This window comes from Drosophila pseudoobscura, chromosome X (genome assembly GCF_009870125.1).
Source record: "Drosophila pseudoobscura strain MV-25-SWS-2005 chromosome X, UCI_Dpse_MV25, whole genome shotgun sequence".
NCBI lineage: Eukaryota > Metazoa > Arthropoda > Insecta > Diptera > Drosophilidae > Drosophila > Drosophila pseudoobscura.
The window spans coordinates 61212618-61240439 of record NC_046683.1 but is presented as its reverse complement, the minus strand read 5'-3'; the positions used below and the strand labels follow the sequence as shown (position 1 = coordinate 61240439).

General features: G+C 41.4%; 3 protein-coding genes and 1 long non-coding RNA gene across 6 annotated transcripts in view; 3 read left to right on the top strand and 1 right to left on the bottom strand.

Annotated features, from left to right (window-relative positions):
• Nubp2 (NUBP iron-sulfur cluster assembly factor 2) overlaps positions 1-6546 on the top strand; it is an 8007-nt gene extending 1461 nt beyond the window's left edge. Inside the window, exons 4-5 of one of the 2 annotated variants that reach the window (XR_001453378.2) lie at positions 6145-6330; positions 6391-6546. The gene's annotated coding sequence lies outside the window, so the exon portion shown is untranslated. Of the gene's footprint in view, positions 1-6144 lie in introns of both variants that reach the window. The other variant, XM_015188586.2, reaches the window with a different exon arrangement.
• On the bottom strand, positions 587-27799 carry Rcd2 (Reduction in Cnn dots 2). Of its 2 annotated transcripts, none has more exons than XM_015188587.2 (3): positions 27665-27799; positions 12284-12468; positions 587-2824 (listed from the first exon to the last, which is right to left on the bottom strand). In XM_015188587.2, the coding sequence occupies exons 2-3, from the start codon at positions 12348-12350 to the stop codon at positions 1404-1406; spliced, it is 1488 nt and encodes a 495-aa protein (XP_015044073.2). In that variant the 5' UTR covers positions 12351-12468; positions 27665-27799; the 3' UTR covers positions 587-1403. The 2 variants fall into 2 exon arrangements, with proteins under 2 accessions (XP_015044073.2, XP_001352997.4); XM_001352961.4 differs by lacking the exon at positions 27665-27799 and adding an exon at positions 14154-14482.
• Positions 6787-9605, top strand: LOC4812092 (uncharacterized). The gene is made up of 3 exons (XM_001352962.4): positions 6787-8287; positions 8395-8724; positions 9170-9605. The coding sequence occupies exons 1-3, from the start codon at positions 8210-8212 to the stop codon at positions 9326-9328; spliced, it is 567 nt and encodes a 188-aa protein (XP_001352998.2). The 5' UTR covers positions 6787-8209; the 3' UTR covers positions 9329-9605.
• LOC117184509 (uncharacterized) overlaps positions 27730-27822 on the top strand; it is a 49383-nt gene continuing 49290 nt past the window's right edge. Inside the window, exon 1 of the long non-coding RNA XR_004469909.1 lies at positions 27730-27822. This is a non-coding gene — a long non-coding RNA (uncharacterized lncRNA).

Here is a 27822-nt window from a genome sequence, read left to right as displayed (position 1 = left end):
CAGATTGGGTGCCGCATTCGCTAAAAATTAAAAAAAAAAACCGACTTTAGCTCCAGTTAGAGTGTTTTCGAAACGATAAAGTGGATTTTGTGCATCGATTCATCACTATAAATGAGACTTGGGTTTATCACCATGATTCTGAATGAAATCAAGAGGCTAAAGGGTGGTATGAACCTGGTTCTTCGGCTCCTAAACGAGTTAGTGTCCAGAAGTTGTTAGTATCAGTTTTATAGGATGCAGTTTATAGGATATTTGTGGACCACTTGCAAACTGGTAAAACAATGAATTCCGAATATGACTATATCCTTTTAGACCAGCTGAAGGAAAAAATTCGTGAGAAAAGACCCAATTTGCAGAAGTAATAATTATTTTTCATCAAGACAATCCACCATGTCACAAGACCATTTTAAAATTGGCTAAAATCAATGAATTAAAAATTGAATTGCTGGAGCATTTACTGTATACACGAGACTTGGCCCTTAGCGACTTCCATCTGTTTTCATAAAAGCTGAGGCCCTTCCGGATTCTAACTTCTGGGATGTAACTCATAGCTTTAAATCTCGTTGGAACAAGTTTTTTGATGTTCAGGAAGACTATACTAAATAACAAAGTGTATTTCAAACCCTTAAATTGTGTTTTTCTTATCGAACCGCAAACAACCTTGTATGTGGGACAGCTGCCAAAATAAAGTTACGTGCGACGACGACGACGACCACTCAAAGCTATTTTTAATATTTTATAGAGAGTTACGTCGGAATCATAGTATAATTTACAATCAATCTAAACAGTCCGCCTTTTAATACTTAATCCAATCTCGTTTTCTTTCCCTTCGCTTCTCTTCGTTTAGTTTCCTGCAGTTTTGTCTATCTTTTCTTTTCGCTATTTAGAGTTATCAGAAAATAACGTAAACTATCTTAATGGAGGCTTAAACATAATTCTTACTCTGGGAATTTGAGCATAGCCTTAAGATCTAATAACCTTTGCACACTTTTCCAACAGCTCTCGGATAGAAATACATTTGAAAGATCTATTGACTCCGTCAATTCGGAGTATTTTTTTTCTTAAAAAATACTGGATACTGGAACTGTTGCTGTCGTTCGTCCATCGATTCGTTTCGTTTCTGTTTCGGTTTCAATGTCTGCTTTTCTGTATGGTTCTCCTTGCCCTAGTTGGGCGGAAAATGTGTGTGTGTTCTGTTCGGTTTTCATTTTTGTTGATGGATCTGATAAGGTTATTTCTCTCTCTCTATCTCTCTCTCTCTCTCTCTCTTCTCTATGTCGTATCACTATTGCAGACTTTTTCCACTGTTTTGGTTTAATTTGTTCTAGATGGATGGGACCACTAGAGGGTAAGATCAAAAATCAGTCTGCAGAGAGGATGAAAGAGGCACCACAATAAAAATGCTAGTTCTGCAATTCTTCCTTGACCTGCTCACTGCCGATGGGCGTTAGCAATGGAGATAGCCCCGTATTGCCCAACGGCTGTGGATTGGCTTGTGATACCTCACGGTAGTCCGTGTTTTGCTTTTTGCCATTGGTTTGCTTCTTGTGGACAAAGCAAAAGTAAAACATGGCAAACACACACACGAAAAAGACAACAAAACCGACAACAACACCGGGAATCGAAATCCAACGCTTGACACCATCCTTCTCCACAGGCACAGCATCTTCCAATACTGTGCGAGTGGTCCTGTCCGTGTTATTGGATCCAGAAACCAGTCTGGTCGACAGGGGTGCTGGCGGCGGTGGTGGCTCCGATGTGCTAGGATGATCGCTGGCCGCCTCTGGCAGCGGATCTTCAGTGGATGTGGTCACGGTCTCCTCTGTGCTAATCTCATCGAGCATCTGTGAGGGGGTGCTCTCGTTATTGAACTCAATTGAGGATGACCCCGTTTCGTGTGGATTGGTAATCTGATCTTTTTCCATTGAGAAGGCATCCGTTGAGGTTTCATAGACTGAGGTGGCTGTGGAGCTGCCTTCGTCGGGAGTGTCAGAGCTTGCAGTGAGATCTGTGGTTGGCTTTGTGGAATTGGCATCCAAACTTGAATACTCATCAAAGTCCGGGGGGGCTACGGGGCCCTCGCTGGCTGGCGACGACTCCATGGTCGTGGCATTGTCGCTTTCAGTGGAGCTATCGATCGTCGTGCTGGAGGTTGATGGAACATCACTTGGCTCGTTTTCGGTCGAGGAAACGGAACCAGTAGTTGTTGTGTCGGTGCTGGAATATTCATTCGAGGGATCAACCATCGCCGCAGTGGTATCCTCGATCTTCTCAGTGGTGCTGGTGCTGCTGCTGCTGCTGGTGTGATTTACAGCCACTGGTGGTCCACTGGTGGTGCCCGCTATTGAGGGTCTGATCAGTTCCTCTTCGTGTTCGGCGGGACAGACCGGACAGCAGTCGCCCTCTCTCTGAATGGGATTCTCACAATCCGGCTCCAGACACTGGGTGGCCTTGCAGGATCGCTCACCCTGCTGATCACATTCGCATGTGGTGCAGCCGTTATTCTCCATCCAGATATCGCCCTTCATTTTGGGCTCCTCGTTGAAGGTCAGACAGTTGAGCACCTGCTCCGACTCGTTCGATGGACAGATGGACAGGCAGATGGAGCAGGTCTTGCACTCAATGCACGCGTTCGGATAGTATCGAATGGGATTCGAACGATCGCAGACGGGCATTTCGCTGACGCACTGGTAGCGCGAACAACAGCTGCCCGGCTCTCCGGTGCCGCGCACGACCTCAACGAGCACCTGATCCGGTTCACATTCGGGCCGCTTCTCCGGACAGCTCTGGCATTTGTTCGTGTCGATTTCCAGAATGGGTATCGCTGCAAAAGGAAGAGAGAAAGGTGTGAATAAATTGTGGGTACAGTCTACACACATAGGTACTACATATGCAGCTTGTTGGTTCAGTCTATTAATACTCGTTGAAATTTTGACAATGCTGAAATGATTTCTAACAACACGACATCTGGCATGTGTGCAGATGAAAAAGCTGCCAAAGTAAATTTCCTTTTCGTGTGGCGAAATCAATGCAACAATGCAAACAAATGCATTTCGAGTATTCATCAAATCCCAGCTATACTCATGCTCCTTCGGCCATTACGAATCCCGCTGCCAGTTCGATTCGAATCACCCCTGTGATATTTGATTTGTGGGGAAAGTGCCCAGAAGGAAGCGTTTCCGATCAACATCAAAAGCCAAGTCGATTGAGTCATGGGCGTCTGTCCGTCCCTATATTATTATTATTATAACGCATTATTCCTACGTCTCTCTCTCTCTCTCTCTCTCTCTCTCGCACTCTTCAAAGTCGTTCAAAGTTAGCGCCCTCTGGCGGAGGAAAGCTATACTGTGCGAGGGTCGATCATAAATATACGATTAATTTACGATCCCCCAAGAATATTCTCAAAAACTTGTTCAAGGTAAGGCAAGAAGGAGTCCAGAAAGATTGTGTGTTGCCCTATCGTTCTCTTTACCAGAAAATCAAGTCCAGAACGAGAGAGACAAAAATCTTGAATATAATATTTAATATATTGAACTTGATTTTATTGAAATTTTCAATCAAAACTTTTTCACTTTCTTTTTACAATTTATGATCTCGTAGCGAATCTATGGGTCTAAATTTTGAAATTCAATTGTAAATATTGAAAAATTTCCGGGCACACACAGGGGGTGTGTAGAGATTCCATGCACCTGACCTTAAGAAGAATATTTACTCGTAAATATCAACAAAATTTCAATAAAGCCTTGAACTAGAATATAAAATTCCACTCAATGCCACCGATCACATAATTGTAATCAGATTTTAATGAATTGTTCAATATAATTTAGGATATAACAAGTTCCAAAACTGATTTGAATGCCCTTCAAGTTCAATATTAGCATATAGCCGTATCGATCTTGAATTCCAGACTCTAGTGCACATTCTATATAGTCACTGAATTATTCAATAGATCTGGAGGTAAATTTATAAAAATTGCAATTTGATTAGAGAGTTTGAGTTTGAGCCAAAAAAGCGCACAATCAAAACAAAACAAAACCAAACTAAACAAAACAAAGGAAAACAAAAACAAAAACGAAAACGAAAAAGAAAAACAAAAACGAACTGAAATTTCTATTTGGGGGAATACAAAGTACGCGAGTGACAATCTCGTTTATCATTTATTTATTGTTATTGATTTTTGACATTTTATCATTGAATTAGTAAGGGAGGAGGAGTGCCGGTGGGATGTAGAGCGATAAAGAAATTGTGGCGGGGGGAGGGGAAACGGAAAAAACAATTGCAATGCAAAGCAAAACAAAACAAAAGAAAAACTGAAAGATTTCTTTTGGATCGATTGAGTCAATTTGGGGAACGGCTATAGCTCCAATTTGTTGATATATTTTTGATACGAGTATTACAAAATTCCATGCCCCCATCTTTTACAGACTCCCGTCCATGCCGCCGATCAATGATCAATGATCACGAAGGTTATAGAGAGAGAGAGAGAGAGAGTATATTTTCGATATTGACGTCACTGTCGAAGACTTTGTAGGTGAAGCGCATTTAATTGAACGTAATTTAAAATAGATATAAGTTGTTGTAGTTGTTGCTTTGTTTGATTCTTTGGCTATCAGGTCGAAGCGATCTATATGACAGCCCCAAAGCGACCCAAAATACATATTTTCCAAATGCCAGCGACGTTCGTGCCACACGTTTTGGATGGCAGATCAAAGCGGCAGATCATATTTTAAAATGTGACAAATAGTGCAATAAACCAAATACAATAGCTGGTCGATAATCAAAAATATCCCACGGATTCCATACATTGCATTTATGCCAAAAATATGAGACAAATTTTCCCATGCAGGAAAATATATATATTTAACAATTGAAATTCTAAAAGACCATGGCATCCATGGAAGGAAAGTTTCTGGGAATAGAAATGCTAACAATACAAAGGAAAGATCTATGAAAGAAGACTTCTGTTTGGATTAAATTCTTTTGCTGCTAAAAAATAAAACCCGATAAACAAGACACAAAACCGAATGGAATTTCATTCTGAATCTAGTCGCTGGGTGTAAAATGCTTTTGCAAATTATATTTAAATGCTTAGCCAGACAATAAATGTCTATATATGGTGCATGATTATGGCCTTCTTTTCTCTAGATATTCATTATACATATTTTTCGTCTTTTCCCTCTAGGGGGTTTATTGACCCAAACGTATGTATGGTATAGTAATACTTTTTATCGCCGTTTGGGTCAGTCAGCAAAAAGTAAAGAGTATATATGTATATCAAGAGAGGAGAGGGAGAAGGAGAAGGAGGAGGAGGGTTCCAGGTTTGAACGGTTCCAAAGGTTACTACAGTGTAGATACTCGTACAAATTCAATGCAAATTACCTAAGCATATATCCGCCTCATAAATGGGTCGGCACTCATTAGCAGAGAGATCTCAGATGATTATGATGATTATAGGGGATCAGAGACAGAGGCAGAGTCAGAGGCAGAGTCAGAGCAACCAGCAGAAGTGCGACTACTCACTTACGTCACCTCACAGCCACAGATACACAGATACAGATACAGATACACACAACAACCAGATACAACATCAGATCTTGAAGCTACACAGGCGCTCAGGCGATCCATATTTCTTTTTGATTGATCTACAGTCGAAGGTTGGCATGCAAAAATGCAATTCAGGGAGCGAGGAGAAGCCCCAACCAGCACAGCACACAAACCAGATACTCGTACTCTCTGACGCGCTATGGCGGCGTATCTCAAAAACGAAAAACGAAAAACGGGGGAAAAAAAATAAATAAATTCCAGTACAATTAGCAGTCGGTTATATTTTTTGACACGCTGCCTGTCAGCGCCGGCTCGTTGACATGCAAAGTTACTTAAACATAGAGCTTGGAAAAATCACACAACGCACAACAGACAAGAGACAAAACAAACATTACATTACTACACGACAATATAGCTAGAAACTACCTAAAAACCAAAACGGAGGAGGTCGTCGTTTATGTCTATTTCATATCTTAAAGGTCTCGGAGTCTTTTCGTCAGCCAGGGGCGTGCATGTACCTGACTGAACGCTAGCCATTACATCCCCTCTCACAAATAAGTGCTGTTTTTTCCATATTTTTTCCTTCTTTTGTTTTTGCAGTTGATGGAGTAATTAGAGACGAACGAATGCCCATTCAGATTCTGTTGAAATTTCGCCGTGTTTCCCCATTTGGCAATCGTGTTGAACCATCACCATGGGGAATTGTCGCATTGTGTTTGCCGAGAATTATCATATTTACGTACATTTTATCACATTTGATGGGGCAGATACTCGCATGGGCATTAGGTGAGCCATAAAGCTGTGACCATGAAGGGAATTACTTGCTAAACTGTGATTTATCAACAGTAATGCGGTAGCAATTAGTGATCACTGATGGTCACTGAACTGATGACTGAATGGTCACTGATTCCATGGTTGAATTGTTCTTCTTCTTTTTTTTTTACTAATATAAATAACAATTTTAAATAATAAATATAATTCTTTTCTAATTTTTGCTATTAATTAGTTTGTTTTAATTTTCATAATAAAGATTTAAAATGTTTAATGTTTTAATAAATCATTATAAATGAATTAAATTAAAAAATATAAATGCGTTAATACAAATAAATCAATTAAAAAAAAAGTAAATTTACAAAAAATAAATAAATTAAAAAAAATAAATAAATTAAAAAAAAAAATAAAAACAAAATGAAATAAGTAATACCAAATAATATAACAAAATAAAAAAACCTAAGTAATTTTTTTCCGTCTTTGATTTTTGTTAAACTAATAATACTTGTTTCTGATCGCTGGGAAAAATCACGTCTCTCTTTAAAATGCACAATCGAAAGAGTATCTTTTTTCTTAAAAACAGTGACTAAATCTTAATAGAATATTTTATTTCTGAGTAAAACGCACACTCAATCCCATTAGCGGTATCTTAAACCCCAAGGCGAGTATTCAAATATTCGATTCCAGCAATGATGTGACTATCGATGGCTGACGCCACTGCCACTGCCACTGCCGCTGCCGCTGCCACCTCCCTCTGACCAATGAACTATGACAGTGATTTAGAGTGATATTTAAGTTCCAATGAAATGGCCGGTAAAAATGTGACCCGAAAGCCTGAGTAATCAGTTTTTATAGTTTGTGCAAAAAGGTATCCTAAATACAATCGTACAAAAGGCTATCAATCTTCATGTGTCGCCGTAAGTAACCGTGATTTATGCGATTTAGAGCATATGGACTCTCTCGCACTCCCAAAGGCGACGATCTCTTTCCGCATTGTCTGGCAATTAAGTGGCAGTGGCATAGACCATATACCATAGACCATAGACCCCATGATTCAATGATCGCCGCACTATTCAATGATTGTCCGGCACTTCACGCTAAGCATTACCATTACCATTAGCATTAACAGTCTTTCCTTTTGGCCAATAGTCCGGCATAGTTTTTTTTCTGACACTGTTACCCAACCCCCCCTCAACCCTGTTATGGAGTAGAATTTATTTATGAGTGCTCTGCTAATTCGCTGGAATTGCGTAAACAAAACATTTTCGCATGCCGAGAGCTTTCTTTTTTCGGCCGGCGGCGACAGGCGTAGTAAACCTTATCTTAATTATAGATCAATTATAGTAGTGGTAGCCGTCACATGTACATATGCTTAGGAACAGAATAATAGAACAGAACCGAACAGAACATCATTAATTATAAGTGCGAAAAATCGGTCGAACAGATGTGTGCTGGTAGGCCCTGAAATGGAATGGATTGTAATGATTTTTGCAACTCCATTTGGGCTTTTATTTACCCCTTTATTGGGCCCAAACCAGACATATCTGTGGAACCGACCTCCCAAAAAAGTGAGACGTATAGAGAGAGAGAGAGAGAGAGAGAGGGTGGGTGGGTATGGGTAATTATTTCGTATTATTTTATACAAATTGCACAATTACAATTAAATTATACGGCAAAGCGTAAAAATGTCTGATTAATGACAAACTGGGGTGGAGGAGGAGGAGGAGGAGGGTATGGCCGGGATGGGATCGCCAGCGGAACAGATGTGCGCACTGATATTCAATTTATATATATATTTTGTATTTTTTTTGTATACAAAATAATAATTATAATTATGGTTAAATAATTACTGTATTGGGACCAGCAATATGTGTCTGCACCAGCATTCAGTATCATGACTGACGCCTTTCTGCTGGGATTATTGGTGTTCTCGGCGGCGGTGGCCGTTCTCTTGGAGCCCCTGCTGGCGACAGTACGTAACAGATGTCGCCCCCTCCCCCCCGCACCATATACCACACAAAACATATACAATATACAAAATATATGTGTGTATAATTTGTGCACGTTGCCTACTTATAGAGAGACTTTGAGATACGTTGGCGCACCATCAACTGCACGGCCATTGACCCGGCCACAACGGCCGCCTTTCACTGCCTGATCGTGGAGCTGCCCAAGCGGCAGGGAAACTTCTTGAACACCCGACTCCTGCTCAACCGACCCGTGTCCAAGATGTGGGTGGAGATGAGCGTGGGCCAGGTCGGCGGCACTGGCACTGTCCAGAACCTGATGAAGGTGCGCGTGGATGCCTGCCATCTGATAGGATACCGCAGCAAAAATCGTATACTGAATGCCGTTCTCGGGAAGCTACTGCAGTCGGGCAACTATCCCAAGACCTGTCCACTGTTGGGGGTAAGTAGTAGGATGGATCTTTTCAACTTGATCTTGAACTGCAGTTCTGCACTCATCATTTCCGACCTAGGCATAGACCTCTATTCGGTATACGTAATATCCCATAGTCTTTGTGTATACAAATCCTCCAAGCAGCCAAGAATTTACCAGAAAAACACACACAGGGAAATTATTTAAGAGCCCGCGATAAACAAGATATTATCGTATATTGTATGTCTATATATGTCTGTGTTTATAAATACATCAAATGCTTATTAGCCGAAAATAGAGCTATTGCAAACTGAAGTGAGAGGCCCGGGCAATGGAAGCCCCAAACCCAAATCGATTTTTAAATATCATTCTCATTTGTTTTTTTTTCCTGTTTTTCTGTAAAAATTGTGCAATGCCTAACGAGTTTTCGATACCGATTCGATTCGATTCGATTCCATTCCATTCCATTCTACAGAATGTCAACTATACGTCCACACATTTTGCCCTCAATCCGGATCACTTTCCAGCCTACATGCCGGACATGAAGTTCAACACGAAATTGGTTTTCTATCTGAGCAAGAATATCACCCTGATTAGGGCCAGTGTGGATGCCGAGGTAATGAGGCGATCGTAGATACATACACAGTCCAGGCACAGCCACAGCCACGGCCACCGGTTCCAATAGAGAGAAACTCAAAAACCAAATCCAAAAACCATGACTAACTTGGGAACGGAGAGTGACTAATGGCCTTGGTATGATTATTATCCATGGCATTCTCTAGATTAGAGCCGTGTCTAAAGCTAAAGCAAATAATAAATCTGAGGAATGCCTTATTGATATATATATATTTTTTTTTATCAGTCTTCAGGGTCTGTACTATGAGACAGCCCATCTTCCTCGTGGCCAGAGCGATGTAGATACCCCTTAAGGTACGTCTTTATGTACCGTACCCGTGGCATCCCATCTGAGTGCCTCTGTGCCTCCGTGCCTCCCGACTACGCCGTATGCCATCCGGTGCGTCTGCTGCAGGTGCTCTCGGAATGACTTCTCGAATTTCTGGAAATTTTCCACCTTGCATGGCACTGCACAACTGTACCTCCAACACATTCCTTTCCTACTCTGCGCTCCGCATTTTATTTGGTGTCGGCTCGTTTTCGGCTTCTCTATTTTGTTGATATTGCGGGTGCACAAAAATAACAGATTAAGAGCTAGGGCTCTGGCATTTAAATTAAGAAAATGACGTGAGCCAACGCTGACCAACGGTAACAGATTTAGCCGAAAGAAAAGTGCCCCACGAGACGCACAAAACGCTAGGAGCGATTCAGATTCAGATTCAGATTCGGAGTCAGAAACAGTTTTTTTTTTCATATGTTAGTTCAATGCAAAGTTGTTGATTCATGGACGGCAGGCAGGTCTCTTATCGGTGGGAATACGTCATTTATTTAGTGGTAAAGAGCCAAAAAGGGGTTTTCTATTTGAGTTGTATGGGAAATATCCCAATATTTTAATGGGTCAATGCCATTAGCATGAAAGCCACAACAAAGGTCACCATGGAGAGGTGCAGAAAGGTGGTGTCATGGGGCTGGCAGACCCAGGAGACCCACCCCTAAGACAACTCCCAAAACGACGGGGGTAAAGTCTGAAATAGCTCACTTAGTGGGTTAGTCACAAGAGGCCTTTGCTGGGGAGACGGGCACGGGAGACTCAACGCGCAAGAATGCAGGCCGGCATACTGCTGTAGTTCTCGATTTCATTCCGGTAATGGAAAACTGTTTTTCGAGGGATGGAGCCCCAGGTAGAGTGCCCCAATTTGAGAGTAGTTTCTTCTAGCGAGAGGGCGAGAGAGAGAGAGAGAGAGAGTGTAGAATGCGGTACACCTCCAGCCCTGCCCCTGCCCCTACCTTTAACTCTACCTCTGGTTTCCCATTTGTTTGCGCCATTCCGAAGTTCACTTTATCGTATTCATCTGGATGGAATTCATTTGGCAAACACTTGGGGCTCTGCCATAACAAAACAAAAACTAGCTATAGCTCCGGCTCCGGCTCTAGCTGTATCTGTATCTGTATCTGTATCCGTATCTGTATCTGTCGTTGTGTCACCACTTTTGATAAGAATGCCACCAGATTAAGATGGAATTCCAAATAAAAGTGTGTTTGCTTCGTTTCTTTTGTATTTCCACTTCTGTGCTCCTTCTTCTATTCAAAATCAAGACTCCACTACGCCACTCCACCACTACGGTTGAGTTGAAGGTTAAGTTCATTCGATTTTGTGCAAGATTAAAGCACATTTTCCTCCAGATATGAATCATCGATGGATAGATGGTCACAGGGTGGACTGATGGGGAAACTTGGGCGAGAAACTGCTTGATGTTGGGCTTCTTTCCTTGTTTTCCACAAAGATGACTCTCTGAGAGTCTGGCCTTACATATTTCCGTATAAAGAACAAGCCAGAGATACATATCTCTTTAAACTTTCCAAGACTCTTTTAATTCGGTTCCTAAATTATTGAGTTTCTTCCGATTCCTGACCTATATAATCTCCAAACCCCCACGCAAAAAAAAAACACCTACATAGTTCAGACGCCAAACGACGCTAACATTGAACGACAAAGAGTGTGTGCGAGAGGGACAGCAAATCAGTCAGAACGTGTCGTCGGACGTCGCGTAGGCACTGCAAATTGATCCGATCTGATCCAGATTCGTCATTCTCTATGATTGTGCGTATTATCAAAATTGTGCTTTAATAGTCTCTGAGATCTGTGGATGCCACAGGTCTACGTCCTTTGCTGGGGGGGGCGTAGGGGGACGGATGGACGGAAATGACTCAATCGACTCGGCTCTTGATGCTGTGGGGTCGGAAACGCTTCCTTCTGGGCTCCTCCTCCACTTTCGCCACAAGTCGAACATACCCTCAAACTTATTTTGATTATCGGGTACAAAAATACGCACACACATACAAATACAGACTTTACGCCGCCTTTTTGAATTATCAATGGAATTTCGAAACGAAAACCAAAACAAAACCCAAAGAGAATCAAACATTAAAGCAAAAGAAATAAAGAGCGATATACCGACTATCAGATACCCCTATATCGCTATTCAGATCTGAACGGAGTTCAATCAGAAGAATATATAATCAGTATAGATCAGGATTCAATCAGTATCAATTCAGAATGATCTGCCAATGAGGAAGGAAGTTCCGAGTGTTCCGAATATTGGATGCCGCAGATGATATTCAATGTTGCGTATATACCCCACAAGAAGCGCAACATGTGGTTGAGCGAGAGAAGCAAGCAAGAGGCCAGAGAACAGTGAGCGAGAGAGAGGGAGTGGGGGAGAAATCGCGAATGGAAATAGTTTCAGACGCGTCATAAGATCGCAAGCTATGCCGCCGCTATGTATAGACACATGATGCTGCCACTGTGACGTAGATCGGGGCGCATTTGGTCTGTTTTTTAAGAAATCTCTCATCTCATCGATGACTTAACAAAAACAAATGTATTGATATCCATTTAAACGAGTGAATCACCCTCATTATTGACCCGAAATAGGCATTTTTTTATGATTTAATTTCAGCATTATTCACTCACCCAAAACACCGTCCAGTCCAATCCAGAACACAACGAGGCAACAAAAAATAGTGCTAAACTTGGCCATTTCACACGTGAACAAAATATATATTGTATAGCCACAGAATACCGCACTATTATGTTCGAATCAAAACGTTCGATTGTTTGTTGTCGCTTAAGACACGCTTTAAAGCCGCACTGAAACTCTGAAAATAAACAAAAGTATCACAGAAATTAGAAGAACGTTTTATGGCACTGCTGAAAATGTGATTCATGTCATACCAAAAAAAAAAAAATTGACAAAAGCCAACCGGCTAACAGAACTGCGCGAAAACGACTGGGTTTTGGGGTTAAATCGATTCCGAGCCCTTATCTGCATTATCCTACAATACACACTACTGGCCAACAAAATAGGTACATCGGTGTTGTGCTATTTTTGTAAATGTATGGATGTTATAGCCTTGCCAAAAGTCTATGCTTAAACTTTTGCTGAATGGGCATTTTTTTGGTCTGGACAAAATAAAATTTAAAGGATTTGATAGGGAAACAAATTCTATACAGGATACTGGCATTAGATTACAAATAATAAGTGAAGTGGTCGAAAAGTGTAAAAATATTGATATGCTTTTGGTTTTTCGCTTTGTAGAAATCTCAGAAGCGTGTACCTATTATTTTGCCCAGTAGTGTATGAATGCACAGGTTTAAAACACCAATGGCTTCTTAGCCACATTAGTCATGCCTGAAATCTGTTTAACTTCTGTTCCAATCGGGGGCCTCTCCACCTCTCCTCTCCTTGCCTTTCTTTCAAGAACACATATTTTTGGGCCTCAGATACAGATATGCGAATATATCATTTTGTGAACCTGCCGAGTGCCGAGTACATTCTGATTAAAAGCCACAAGACGGACACACGCCTTTCCCACCTTTTCTATTGTTGTGTGGTTACCGTATACCCTATAGAATATGTAGATTAAAAGGGTATATGGGAGGTGGCAGTATTCTAGATAGAGATGATGAGCAATCAAGTTTGAAGTCTTTGCATTCTTGTCATATCCACTGCGAATCTATGGCATAGTTATAGCGAAGATAGCATATCACGGGTATCACCATTGTCGTTATGCATCCAATTCGATTTGGCGACCGATAAGTGCCAAAACTGATATCTCCTCGCAGACAAACACACCCACATGCACATGCACACAGCACTAAGTAAAGTAAACCCAGACATGGACAGGGACAAGTATTTCTTTTTCTTCATTTTCTGTGTGTGTGTATGTGTGTGGGGGGGGGGAGAGAGGGGGGTTTACTTTGAAAGTACAATATGAAAATATTACATAGGTGAGTGCAAGTACCAAGGCCAATAATATACACAGTTTTTTCCCTTATTTGGCAGAAAAGAGTGCACACAGACAGACAGAGGAGCAGAGGTGGTGCATATTTGTTTTTTTTTTGTTTATGTAAGTAGTACAGTACTCCTCGAAGGTTCCACACATTACATCACACTTTCCGGGGTGCCGTGCGCCTGCGCCTGCGCCTTCGCCTCCGTCTCCGTCTCCGCCTCCTGTTGCAGTGCAGGCGCATGTGCCGCGGCCTATCAATGAAATGCCATATAAGGAAATAACCATAAGCGTACATAACAGGCAACATTTCACAAGAAATTGCGCAGAGATTGGTTTGGTTAAAAACAAAACAAAAACAAAAACAAAAAAACAAGAAAAAAAAATAATAATAATTCCCAGAGAATCGGAAAATTAGGTCGCCTGGCCTACGCAGATTATATACCTATGTATATATGTACGAGACCACTACATATGTAGGACAGAGACAGGCAGAAAAACAATCAATGTACAGATTTACTCGCTTTTTATGCCCGTACCGTACCGTACCGTACCTTTATTTATTTGCAAAGAGTTCAACTGATCCAAAAATAAAACGTCATTGTATTAATGTATTTTGTCTTCAATTGCCTTTTTTTTGTTTGTCCATGTTTTTTTTTTTTTGAGTTTTTTTTTTTAATGTTTTTTATGGCTTTGGCCTGCTCTGCTCTGTATTTTGTTTTGTTTCGCTTGCCGTCTAATTTCGTTATTAAATTCCGTTTTTTGAGTTTTTATTCGGGGCCACGCGCAGACACAACCGGCTTCAATGGATTTTCACAGCAAACTGTGTGTGAAGACCCCACGCGCCAAACGGCAAAAGCTTTTTGCAATAAATGGCGCTTGGCGCTCTATCTACATAGCTTTATATAGGTCTCGCTCTCTCTCTCTCTCTCTCTGAATCTGATTCTCTTCTTCTTCTTCTTCTTCGCTGTGATCTTGTTTTTGTTTTGATAAATAAACGTTGGTTAGTGCGTAATTGCCTGGTAGGCTTGTGTTTCGGGTCACAAAATCCCAGCATTTATTATCTGCACCTGCAATGCTTGCTTCGCATCGTACGTTTGTATTTTCTTTTGTTTACGTATACTTAATACAAAAAAACTTTAAATTTAAATTACCTACATATCGATTGTCATCAATCGGTATATCAACTGTTATCGGCATGGATGTGCTGCCAGACTGCCGGAAAAAGAAGCCGACATCTGTTTTTTTTACAAAGCTGGCATCATTTAGTTTAACCAAAAAATACATGTAAATGTCATGTAGAATCATGTAGGAACGTCGAGTTCGTGTAAATATCAACAGATGGCGCAGCAAATGTAGCAAATCTATTTTTGCCTTTGGATTTTACAAAATTCTTGTTTGTTTTTAAAAATAATTCAATAATTCAGAAAAACTTGTAGAGATTTGATTCATTTATCGTATGCAAGTATTTTTATAGCCCATACTCAAAGAGTTTAGGTATGTATTAGTTGTTTGGTGGAAGTGGATGGATGCAAAAGCCAGCAGGAAGCGTTTCCGATCCCATAAAGTATATATGTATATATATTCTTGATCATCAATAGCACAGTCGATATAGTTATGTATGTCTGTCTATCCGGCCATCTTGATGAACACATGAACAACATCTCAAAGACTTTAAGAGCCAGAGCAACCAAATTTGGTGAGCAGACTACTGTGATTTCACACTGAATCAAGTTTGTTTCCAAAGTTTGGCCACGCCCCCTACTGCCCCCACAAAGGACGAAAATCGGTGGCACTATTGTCGAAAATTCGAGAAACCCGGACAATCAGGCATAGCAAGAAAACTCTTCTGGAAACGAGTCATTTTTATGGGAAAGGAGCGGGAACGTGTTGAGCCGCGGCAAGGGTCGCGGCTCTACTTTTATACCCGGTACTCAGTCATGAGGCTATGATTTATGTAACTTATAAAATATATTTTATACGTAATTATATGTAAGCGCCGGCATTGGTAACTGCCGATGGCTGTTCGCAAAAGAAACAATCCAGGGATGGGTGACTTTTGGTAGCACTTGTCATGAGAGAGGGGAAAAATATAGCTAGAAAGAGAGAAACCTTGACCGCTAGTGATGTTCTGATTGTTAATTGCACTTCGTGTGTACTCTTTGATCAAAATTTGAGAGTTTTTCACCACCACCGCACACTCTCCTCCGCCAGGGACGCACACTGCACGAAGAAGAGTGTGCGTGTGAGAGAGAGAGAGCGAGAGTGAATGACTAAGCGCTTGGCTGAGGGGTGGCGTGGTCACTGCAAATCGATTTGTTCCTTCGGGCTGTAATAATGATCCGATCTGGTCCAGATTTGGCTTGATGCTCATCAGGAATATGCCTACTTTATGGTGTGGGAAACGCTTCCTGTTAGCACAAAAATTACATAGCTTTAAGCTTTTCGAGTGTCAGGTATATTTGAAGTAATTTATTAAATACAATTATGGGGTCTTTCAAAACAGGATCCCCAGCGAAACGATACCCAAATATTCGATGTGGAAGAATCACCTCCACCGTTTGGTATTAGCTTGCATTTAATTGATATTTCATCCTACATCTCGCAGCGTCGCTGACATGTTGACATTTTCCTGGCCTGACCAGCGCCGCCTTGGGGGTTTCTGTATGGCGGGGCCTGCTGGCGGGTGGGGGGAGGAGGAGAGGGGGCTTCTACTGTCACTGGGTGTACGTACGAGTGAGTGGTGGGCTCTCTTCCGTCGAACACCAACCGGCATTGGTAATTAGCACGCGCGCTGCTAATTAACACTTTCTGGAGAGGCACCTCTCCGCGTGTGTGTGTGTGTCTGTGTCTCTGGTGTGTGTCTGGTGTGGTTGTGCCCCTTGCAATTCCCCGATGACTGCAAATTGCACGCGTGGCACCACCGCTGGACCGCTGCGCGCGGCTTTGCTCCTGGGTTTGTGCGCCTCAAAGCGAAAATGCCGCCGCACATGTAAACCCAAAAATGGTCAAGTTGTGCCTGTTTTTTGTTTTTGTTTTGTTTTGTTTTGTTTTTTGGCTGCTGCCTAGTTGTCCGATTTTGGTGTCCTGGTGGGTACTCCTCCTCCACTGCAGCTCCTGCAGCTACAGAGCGTGAAATTTTAATTGTGCCTTTCGGGGCGTTGTCGTTGCCGGTCGATCGGTGGCCGCCGCCTCGACCCGAAATAAAGATCTCTGTGGCGGCGCACACAGCTCATCCACCAGGGCAGGTCTTCCTGCCGCCGCCCCTCTCCACCCGACTGATGGTGCCCCCAAAAGTTGTTCATGCCAAAAAGGTGCAAAAGGCCAAATAGTATTCTGTAGTTTATGTTGTTGCATGCCTCGTTGTTGCCGCTGTGTGTCGTTTTGGATCGGACAAAAATGTCCGATGGAATTTGGTGCCACAACTGTTGAGCTTCTCTATTATGCCACTGCCGCTGCCTCTGCCTCTGCCCCTGGCCCTCTCTTTTGGAGATTTCCCTTACGAGTATCTGCACCTGATGTCATCTATGGCCACTGCAGCCAGCAGCAGCAGCAGCCAGAAGAAGATGATCATCAAAGCAGCTTTAGGGTTATTTCTTTCCACCATCTGTGGCTCTGTGGCTCTGTGGCTGTGTGGCTCTGTTGCTGCTTTGTTGCTGTTAATGGTTGCTGCGGGCCAAATCAATTCCAGGCCCAACATGTAAGCCTTGTCTGCCGCTGCCGCTGCCACTGCCGCTGCCGCTGCCGCACTCTTGGCCATTTTATTGGTTGACAATAAAAGTGAGCCAAGTGTCTGTCTGTCTGTCTGTCTGTCTGCCTGCATTCCTCCCTCCTCCTGGCCAATGCATAATAATTATAATCCATTTAATTTTTGCAGACTCTTGCCCTGGCAATTCCATCGATCATTTGGCATCGCTCAGAGGCTAGCAATGGGGTCACGTGTGTGCGCTGACCCCTTGGCTTTGGCTTTGGCTTTGGCTGGAGTTTTCCTTTTTGCATTGTATGTACGTCAGTCAGTCCGGCAGGCTGGCTGGCTGGCAGGCAGAAAATGCCAAATATCTAATACGCTTCCACCAAAATGATCAAATTCATGGAATTTTCGCATAAAGCCAGCCAGAGACCAGGTCGTATCTTCTGCTGGCTGCTCCTCTCCCTGCCCTGCTCCACCAAAACATTTCTTCTCCTTTGCGTAAAGCAAACAAAAAAACGACGACGCGACAGGTGAATCGGCCGCCCGTTGACTCTGCCCCATACGGGGATATTGGACAGACGGACAGACGGACAAGTCGAAGCCGCGACGTTCCGTTCCATACTTGATTTCGGTTATGGGCCGCAGACGAATCTCCCCGAACCGACATTCGACTGGGTCTTGGGGCTCTGCCCCACTGCTGGCTGTGGCTGTGGCATCTTTTTTTGGTGTTCACATGTGCCAAATGATGTCGATGGCAGCGGGCGAGGCAAATCGATGGTACAGTGGTCTCGCTTCGCTGCAAATGGACTCACATTCATGTGTTGCATGGAAGAGAATCTTCTTGCCCCACTGTGTCCTGCGTCACCCACTTTGCTGGTCCATGGTGGATCTTCGGATGACTCTTTGGATGGCTGCTGCATCATCTAACGCAGCGGCGGCTGCCAAGATCGATCGTCCGCTGCCTTTTGCCTTCAGACTGCTTCCAGCTCCAGCTCCAGCGTTGTCGTTTCGATCGATCGTCGATGGTTTTGGGTCTCCCAGGCTGTGGCCTCCCATACCCAATACCCATACCCATCGCCATCTCCATCGCCATCGCCATCTCCGACTGGGGACTGGGCTGTGACCGACCATTACCTGGCTTTTGGTCAATTGATGACCAGTTCGATTAGTTGTTGTTGTTGTTGCTGTTGCTGCTGCCTCGCTTGCCTCTCGGTTACAGCCTTTTAGTCTTTACACCTCCTTTTATTATTTTCCTATTTTTCGCCAACTGCTGTTGTGTTGTTGTGTTTCCATGTATTTAAATTGCCTACATAAATTTTATTCGCAAATAAAGCAAATATTAATGAAGTTTTTTTCGTGGCTTCTTCGTGGCTGATTTTGTTTTTCTTTTCTTTGGATTTTGGGTTGCTGCAATTGCGAATCATAAAATTGTAAATTGGTGAAAATTGTGCACAATTTGTTAGCTCACAAATGCAGAGACGAACGCGTAGAGATTCGCCCATTTGATGCCCTCAAAAAGATGGAATTCTGCTCAATCCTTAACCCCAAGAAGGCCAGCCATAGTTTGATGGGATTTTAGTATCCTTAAGCCACTTCAGGGCGGTTTCCCGAACTCGAACCAGAGCGGGCCTATCTAGGGACTATCTATAGCTGGTTTAAGAAGCCCAGATAAAGAAGAACAGCAGGCACTTGACGGTAAACAAAGCCCAAACAGCTGATGCATTAATCAAAGTTTTATGAAAGAAACCCCAAAGGTTTTTCGGAACCACAACCCATCAGCACTTTAATACAAAGTCGGGACACCGGCCCTTAAAAAAGGGAATTCCTCTAACCTTTTGCGTAGGTTTTATTTTTTTAAATTTAAAGTTAAATATTTTATTATTTTAGCCACAAATAAATTTTAAAAAATGACATAAATAAATAAAAATAGAAAAATTCCATAATAAATATTTAAATTTAAATTTAACCATTTTATCCACAAATAAATTTTAAGAAATGACATAAATAAATAAAATAAAAAAATTCCATAATAAATATTTAAATTTAAATATTTAAGTATTTTAACATTTTATCTACAAATAAATTTAAAAAAATGACATAAATAAATAAAATAGAAAAATTCCATAATAAATATTTATATTAATATTTTACCCACAAATAAATTTAAAAAAAATGACATAAATAAATAAAAATATAAAAATTCCATAATAAATATTTAAATTTAAATATTTTAACATTTTATCCACAAATAAATGTAAAAAAATGTCATAAAAATAGAAAAAAATTCCATAATAAAATTCCACAAATAAATGTAAATAAATGTCTTAAAAACAGAAAAATTGCATAAAAAATTCGTGAAAAAGTAACTAATTTTTGGTAACTAATTTTTGATGAGCTGCAGAAGGGGTTTCAGGCTTTGTATCATAGTGTTGCGGAACGTGTGCCGCGACTGTACCCTATTATAAATGGATATGTAAGATGTTTGTATGGGCATTCCCTCATTTCTTTTATAGGAATGTCCAGCACGCCTGTCACGCGTCATTTAGCAGCGCCCCTCGGTCAGCCCCTGCTTGGCTTCCTTATAAATACTATACTTAAATCGTATTGGACAAAACCCAAAGGTGTGGTTTTTAAATTGAAACTCTAAAAGAGTGCCAAATATTTCCCAATTTTCGTATATTTTTCCAACTTTTATTGGTTTTTGGTTTTTGGTTGTTTTTTTTGCTACTCCTCCTTTTTTCTTGTTGGCTGCCGTCAAGGGGTTAAATAAACCGCAAAATGTGAGACACACAAAGACAGGGCAAGTGGGAGAGGGAGATAGATAGCGAGCCAGAGAGACGCCATTTGTGAAGGCACCTCCCCTCCCCCCGGCCCCGCCCCCGTCCCCCGTCCCCGACGATCCTCCCCACCCATGGGGGTTTCATCACGTAAGACTAATTAACAGCAAAATACACCCAGCGCACTTGTTTGTGGAACTCTCCATCTCCACATCTCCATAGTATATCTGTGGCCTTACACCCATCCCCCCCCCCATCCTTCCCCCCCCCTGCCTTGAGCAACCACAGTCATAATTAACTTGCTGGCTGCCTGCAAATTTTTAGTGGTTTTCTGTGCTCTGTGCTCGGTGCTCCGTTGTGTGCCGTGTGCCTGTGTGCTTTTCTCTCGTTCGACCTCTGTTGGTGAAAAATTTAATTTTCAATAAATCACCTCTGGAACGAACGCTCTGATCTAGTAGAAGCAGCGGTGGGTCCGATCGGTTGGAGGTCCACAGAATACATATATTTATAAGGAAGAGAGGCTGGTGGGCGGGGGGCGGTGCGGGGGAGGAGCGGTGGGGAGAGTGAGAACCTGTGCTATTAGCATTATGATTCCACTCCTCCCCAATACTCCCCCCCAGTACACAAATCATGGAAAATGTTTATAATATATGACATGTTCTAGGCCTGTGCGATCCAACAATTCTACAGTTCTAATTATCCAACGTAAGGCCTTATCGACCCCCTCCCCCCACACACACACACACATGCACGGTTTACACCCACAAAAGGCAAATACCCTTCAGAGAACGGGGGGTATACAGAGTCCAGTTGATCGTTTAAGAGGGTCCCAAGAATGGAAAGACCTTAAGAAAATTGTAAGCAAATACAATCGTAGAAAGAATTATTACTTTCGGGTTGAATATCCTTGCAGAAACACACTCATATTTAACAAAAATATTTGGCTTTAAATTAAAAAAATAAATTTTAAATTGGACTTTAAAAAAATGATTTAAAAAAGGCTTTTTAATACAGCCCATAAATAATCGAGACCTACAAAAATCTTAAATATTTATGATAACAAAATATTTAATCTAAATAATAAAATATATTAAATAGTTTAAATTTATTTAAATATGTCTTTAAATAATTGTCTTTAAATTACAAAAAAAATTTATGAAATAGAACCTAAATAAATGATTTAAAAAAGGCTTTTTAATACAGCCCACAAATAATTGAGACCTACAAAAATCTTAAATATTTATGATAAGCAAAATATTTAATCTAAATAATAAAATATATTAAATATTTTAAATTTATTTAAATATGAAATATATATTTTTTATTTTTTTTTTAAATCTTTCTAAATGGAACTCCTGCGCATAGAATTTATGATACGCAAAATATTTCATCTAAATAATAAAATATATTAAATATTTTAAATTTATTTAAATATGAAATATATATTTTTATTTTTTTTCAAAGTCTTTCTAAATGGAGCTCCTGCGGAGCTTTCTGCGGAGCTCCTGTCGAAGCTCTTGTATTTATAAAAATGTCTTTGAAAGTCTACAATTCCTTGGGATTTATTCTCTTTTTTTTTAAGTCTTTCAGCGAATGCCGTCGTCTTGGTACCATTCCAGCCTGCTAAATAGCACTTTCTTTCGTTCATTCGATTTCCATTCATAGAGCCCGAAAAATTCCTAATTTTATTGTGATTGGAAAAGCACTTGATTTGCAACTTAAATTACATTTTCGATTAATTTTCCCGTTCGGGCAACCGTTTTTAAAGAGCATCAAACGTTAATCCAGCCCATGGTCCGGATTCCTATCCCGTTTTCCCAACTTCCAAGCCAAATTGTTTTCTCTTTTTTCTTAGACGTTTTTTGTTTTTGTTTTGGTTTTGGTGTTTTTTTTTGTTCGGTTTTTTTTTGTGGGTTGGTGGGGCCTTTGTCTTGTAGACTTTTATTGGCCCATGACTGCCATGGAGGATCGGTGGATCCGGTGGTTCCCGGTGAGGATCGGATCGTTCGGATCGTTCGGATCGTTCGGGCATTGCGCAATGTGCGTCGTTCGCACAGTGGGGCATCGACGCGTTTTATTGGCAATGCAATTAATTGCTACATTTTCCCAAAGGAAAATTATGAACTAACATCAATTAGGCTGCGGCTGGACAACGGATCGGTGCGGGTCTGTGAGAGTGTTTTGGGCTGGGAGGCTGTCTGGGGAGCAATCGCAAAAAAAAGGAAGAACGCTTAATGATTCAGGCTTTTTAATAGGCCATAAAATCTCAATATCGGTATAGGACAACGCATAGCATCTCTCGTATCTCTGCCCGAACATATTTCACATGTTTTTATTATTTCTTTTTTTTTTCGTTTTTTTTTATGGCTAATTCTCCTTTTTGCCATGCTTTTCATTAGCCTTTGCGCTTGGCCTCTGCCTCTGTCCTCCCATGCGGTTTTATTTGGAAGTTGAGACATTTATAATTGACACATGTCAACAGTTTGCAGGATCGGATCTCTGCAGAGGGACAATCGATAGAGATCTAAACAATGATGACAGCCGACTTTCTGAATGCAACTTTGTGTGCGGCGTGTGTCATATTCTGTTCTACAGGGTTGCCATTTCGAATTTGAACGTATGCCACTGCTATCCGGTTTTTTTTGACTGTTCTACGATCTATATTGACTCACTTGACTGTTATACGTCTCGTCTAGTACTCATATACTCCTCTTTTTTTACTTTTGCACGTTTTTGGGTTTGGTTTTGTGACAGTAGGGCTTAAGTTTGACATATCCCACTGTAAGATAAGTGTTATACGCTTTTATTATGTATTATCTCCTACAGTTTTGTATCCTTTATACCATAAGCAGGCCTAGATCCCTTTAGACATGTCTAAAACAGTGTTGTACAATTCAAAAACGACTTTTCTTTTGGTTTTTCGGTAACTGTAATACAACTGTCCTACGAGTGCCATTGGGAACTTGAATTGTATGGCTTTTTATGAGAGTTTGTCTGTTAGACGATTATTACCGGACTATTCTTAGCATTTCAGATTAGTTTTACAATAAAACTGTTATACAAACGTTATACATATTGTTTTTTGTGTTTATATTGATGTTATACCCCACATTTGGTTTTTTAAAGAATTATTATACAACTTTTGTATATTTTATACTATTCTACTGTTATACAAATTTTATACATAAATTTGTATATATGTTTATATTGATTTTATACCCCACATTTGGTTTTTTTAGAATTATTATACAACTTTTGTATATTTTATACTGTTCTACAGTTATACTTTTGCTTTTTGACTGTTATACAACATACTATACCATTATTGTATGTTATTTTGTAAACTTGTAAGACACAGAAATACAACTGTATGAAATAAAACTGTTATACGACTGTTATACATATGTTCAACCACATTTCTGAGATTATTACTCTAATAAACGAATATTTTCCGACTAAAATATGTACATCCGTTATCCAACCAGAACTGTTATACAAAATATTCATATCCCTCACCCACTCACTCGTCTATCGTCTCGTCTCGTAAATACATAAATGTTAATTTTTTAATTCAAAATTCAAGCATCCAACACACGATAATCGATACGAAATTGATTCAAACAAATCTCATGGCAAGACGGCGGCTGCTCAAAAAAAAAAAAACAAAAAAAACTCTGCTAAAACGCAACAAGAAATAAACCGCTAATCACTTGCCGGATTGTGACCCGACCCGGCAAAAGGCCAATTTAGATTGGCGTGGATTTTGGGGGCACGATGGCACGACGGCAGCGAAAATTATGAGCTCACCTCATAAAAATAACGCCACAAGGAATTTCCGTATATTCTCATGTTTAAATATAGTAGTATAATTCGGAGGCAGGCCCAGATTCCGTTTGATCGGTGGTGCGTGGCAAGTACCGCAAAACGCCAACAAAAAAACAAAAACAAAAACAAAATCTACCAAAAAAACATTTGCATACTTAATTAATTCCAAAAACCACAAAAAACCGATAAATATGCATGCGAGAAAAAAAGAAAAAAAAAAAAACGCCAAACGAGATGAAAAAAAAAGAAGAACAAAAGACAACAACAAATACTACGACCAGTACGAATATGTACTCTAATTTGGTTGTCAAAAACGACTTCAGATTTGTTTTTGTTTTGTGTTTTTTTTTTTTTTTTTAAATGGTTTTCGGTTTTCGGTTTCGTTTTCTGTTTGTGTTTTCTGGTGATTCAAACACAGGCGCCAAATGTTTTGCCTATTTAAAAGTTAATAAAATCATATTATCAATAAGATTTATGGGTTCGGATTGGGGTTCGGGTTGGGGTTCGGGGCGATGGGGAAAACACACAGAGAGAGATATGGAGAACTCTCAAACGAGAAACTATGCGATGCGCCTTTAAAATATATAAATTTTAATTAGCCCGAACGATATTTGAGAGATCAAGATCGAAATCGAGATCTAGTTGGGGACGAAGACGAAAACGAAGACGATGCCTCTGGATCGTGTCCAAGTCGTAGCTGTTTCTTCGGGCCTTGTTTCACTAATTAAGCCAAAATGGGCGCGTGTTTTTCAACAACAACAACAACAATCTTCCCTCTCTCTCTCTCTCACTCGTCTTTGCATGATCTTTAATAATTTCGAAATATTTGTGGCTGCTGCAGTGATCTCTACTGATCTTGATCTTCGGCCTGATGATATCCCGCAGTGTGAAATATTTTTTTGATGAGAATTTATCATTTTTGTATGCCAACACCCCATTGCCTCCGTTTCGTGCTGTTATACACTTTTCACTCCAACAGCAGTATGACACTTTTTCATGGGGCAAGGCTCTAAACCAGGGCCTTGGGCAGAGATCTTTACTGAGAGATCTTGCAGAGTATCTGGGCTTCCTTTGCCCCATCGACACACCTTTTGGTTTGGCTTGTTTTTGGTCTTCTGTCGATCATAAATTGGTGCAGAGGAGGCGCTCAGGCACGGGCACAGGCACGGGCACAGGTCCCTCTCGGGTTGACATGCCAAACTGCAGTCAAGAGTCGCCAACAGTTTGTTCGGGTCTTCCAGGTCTTCAGCTCTTCAGGTCTCCAAGTCTTCCAGGTCTTCCAGGTCTTCAGTCTCCAGCTCTTCAGTCTCCTGTCTCCTGTCTGCTGCTGATAAGCATCTTTTGCAGCTCCAACTACAGGTTGGGATTCTTCTTGGGTGCTGATTACTGGCCTGGCATCATCATGATGTTGCCGCTGATGCCGATGATGAGGAGGTGGATTCTTGCCCGGATTGGCGCTCAAATTTCATGAGCTGATTGTGCTACTTATTGCTGGTGAGTACGAGAGGCAACAAAGTCTAGTTATTGATGATCCACAGAGATTGTAATTGCTGGGCTGTGGGAAGGTGACGGTAAAACTATATAAAAATAGAGAGAAAGTACCGCGCACCGAGTGTGCTGTGGGAAATGCTGTTCCCCAGTTGGCATTCGTATTCATAATGATCCTACCATCATATCATTTCGCTAAGCTGCAGAACCCAATCCCAAGGCAGTTCTCCACCAGCCCCCCAGCCCTCTGGCCATCCACCATCCAGCACTCCCATTGTTCTGTTCTTTAATCGATGATATTCATTTTGCAGCCAGTTGCAGCTCCATTGAAAACTATTTAAGCCAAATTGTTGCGCTATTTTGTGCACATGATTGTTACAAATTGTTCAATTAAAGGCTTAAAAGAGGAGAGGAAAGCCGAGTGCGCCTGTGCCTGGGAGCCCACGGGGCCTGCAGACCGGCCACTAACTGGAGTCCACTCCACGGCCACCTCCTCCTGCTCCTCCTCCTCCTCCTCCTCCTCCCGATAATGGATGTGCGTTTAAGCAGGTCCATGATAAATTATCCCCCGAACAGCAGGTGTCGCCTCATTGTCTGTCTCTTTCTCTGTCTCTGTCTCTGTCTCTGGAAAACTCTGTGTGAGAACGCAGGGGAAATCTCTCCCTCTCGCTCTTGGATTTGGATTTTTCCTTTATTTTTCTTATTGTATGAACAATTTATTAAAAGCGAAAATTTACCTATAAATAAACCACAAAAGCCACACCACATCTCTAGAAAAAAAAAAAAAAAACTCAACAGCCATGACCTAAGGCAATCATTTTTTAGCAGAGGAGCAGCGGAGCAGCGTGGCAGGGGGGCAGGGGAGGAGGGCGATGGAGATCTACCTCATTGTTGCTGCCTTCTGCCGCTGCCGCTGCTGCTGTTGTGGCAAGCGGGCAATTAGGGGCGTGATTTTCCAACAATTTGTGCATTTTTAGCATAATTGAAGTCGCAATAAAAGCGTTAATTAGTTTTTACATTTCGCATCGAGCACCCACCGCAGCCCTCTACCCTCCCTACCTCCCTCCCTCCCCCCCTGCAGCATGTGCGCTTGATTTAGTGCAACGAGCCGCATAATTTATGACCAAATTGTACGGCATCCCAGTGGATTGGATTGAATCGAACTCAGCCATCAGCAATCATACACACGTTTTTTTATTCATATTTTGTTGAATGCAATTAAGCATAAATACGAATGCTGACAATCAGGAGATGTACATATGTGGCTATTGTGCAGTAATTTCCTTCTTTCAGCAAAGGGAATTAAAGTTCGTAAAGGGAATTTGTATTTAATTAGGGAATTTAACTCTCACTCCCACCTGCACCCTACAAATGGCCCAACACTCACAAAAGTTCGCTCTCCTATTATGCAGGGAGAGTTTCACTGAGCAGAGGAAGGAGTGACAGAGATCGCGATATAATCCACCTACACCGCAAACTCACACTCCCCTCTCCACCCACGCCAAGAATGAGAGCAGCAACGCTGTCAGCTTCCAATATGCCCTCACTCGTTCGCTCTTCTTTTGCATTTATGAGCGAGCAATTCGGAAGCAAACTAAAAGGAGAGCATGGAAGCAGGGGAATTGAAATGAGCGCTAGGCCACGTACACATCTGTCGCGCTCTCTCTCTCACACATTAATTTCATCATCGGTCCGCGTGCGTTTCGAAGTCAGCTCCGCGTTTCGCGCCGCGAAAATCGTGAAAAATGGTGGAAATCAAAACGGAAAAATGTCGCGGAAAATGTTTAGTGTAGTGGTGCAGTGTTTAAGCATTGAAAATGTCCAAAATATGCGGTTTAAGTGCAATAAAAAGTCCGTGACCAATTGAGTGGGCGGTCCGGCAGCAAAATGGCATACAAGCGGCAGATTGCAGAATAAAATATGGCCAAATATGTGCAAGTGCAGTGAAAAAAGTGTAGATGTGTGCTTAAACATATGTTTCATAGTTTTGCATGTTTGAAATGTGCGGAGCACCCCCCAGCTTCCATGGTGTCTCACTTTTTTTTTCCATTTGATCGCGTGATGTCTTGCAAGTGTGTGTGCGTGTGTGAAAATATGTAGGTCAAAGAAGGCAAGAAGTCTTGTCCCTTTCCCACTCCAGCATTGCCGCAGAGAAGAAGAGAAGCCAGCAAGGAATGAGCGGGCCGCTCTCTTTCCAAGCGTGCCAATGATGATCTCTCTCTCTCTTGTCTACTTTTTGCACAAGAACTGTGCATTGGGAGAGTTGTTCCCTCTAAAGTCTTACCTTATAAAAATATATTCCAATTTTGTGCTCTTATTGGAATCGGATATGCGTCTTTGTTTGTCTCTTCGTTCCGAATCGTTTCGTTATGCGTAATCCACGTAATCGTATGTCGTCGTAAGAATCAAAATATATATTCGTAATAATACTATTGCCAGAAG

Excerpts from the sequence above, each read along its gene's own strand:
- LOC4812092 (XM_001352962.4), top strand. The coding sequence starts at position 8,210 with ATGACTGACGCCTTTCTGCTGGGATTATTGGTGTTCTCGGCGGCGGTG. Across the intron at positions 8,288-8,394 it reads TGGAGCCCCTGCTGGCGACA|AGAGACTTTGAGATACGTTG; the intron begins GTACGTAACAGA and ends GCCTACTTATAG. Across the intron at positions 8,725-9,169 it reads AGACCTGTCCACTGTTGGGG|AATGTCAACTATACGTCCAC; the intron begins GTAAGTAGTAGG and ends TCCATTCTACAG.
- Rcd2 (XM_015188587.2), bottom strand. The coding sequence starts at position 12,350 with ATGGCCAAGTTTAGCACTATTTTTTGTTGCCTCGTTGTGTTCTGGATT. Across the intron at positions 2,825-12,283 it reads TGGACTGGACGGTGTTTTGG|CGATACCCATTCTGGAAATC; the intron begins GTGAGTGAATAA and ends TTCCTTTTGCAG.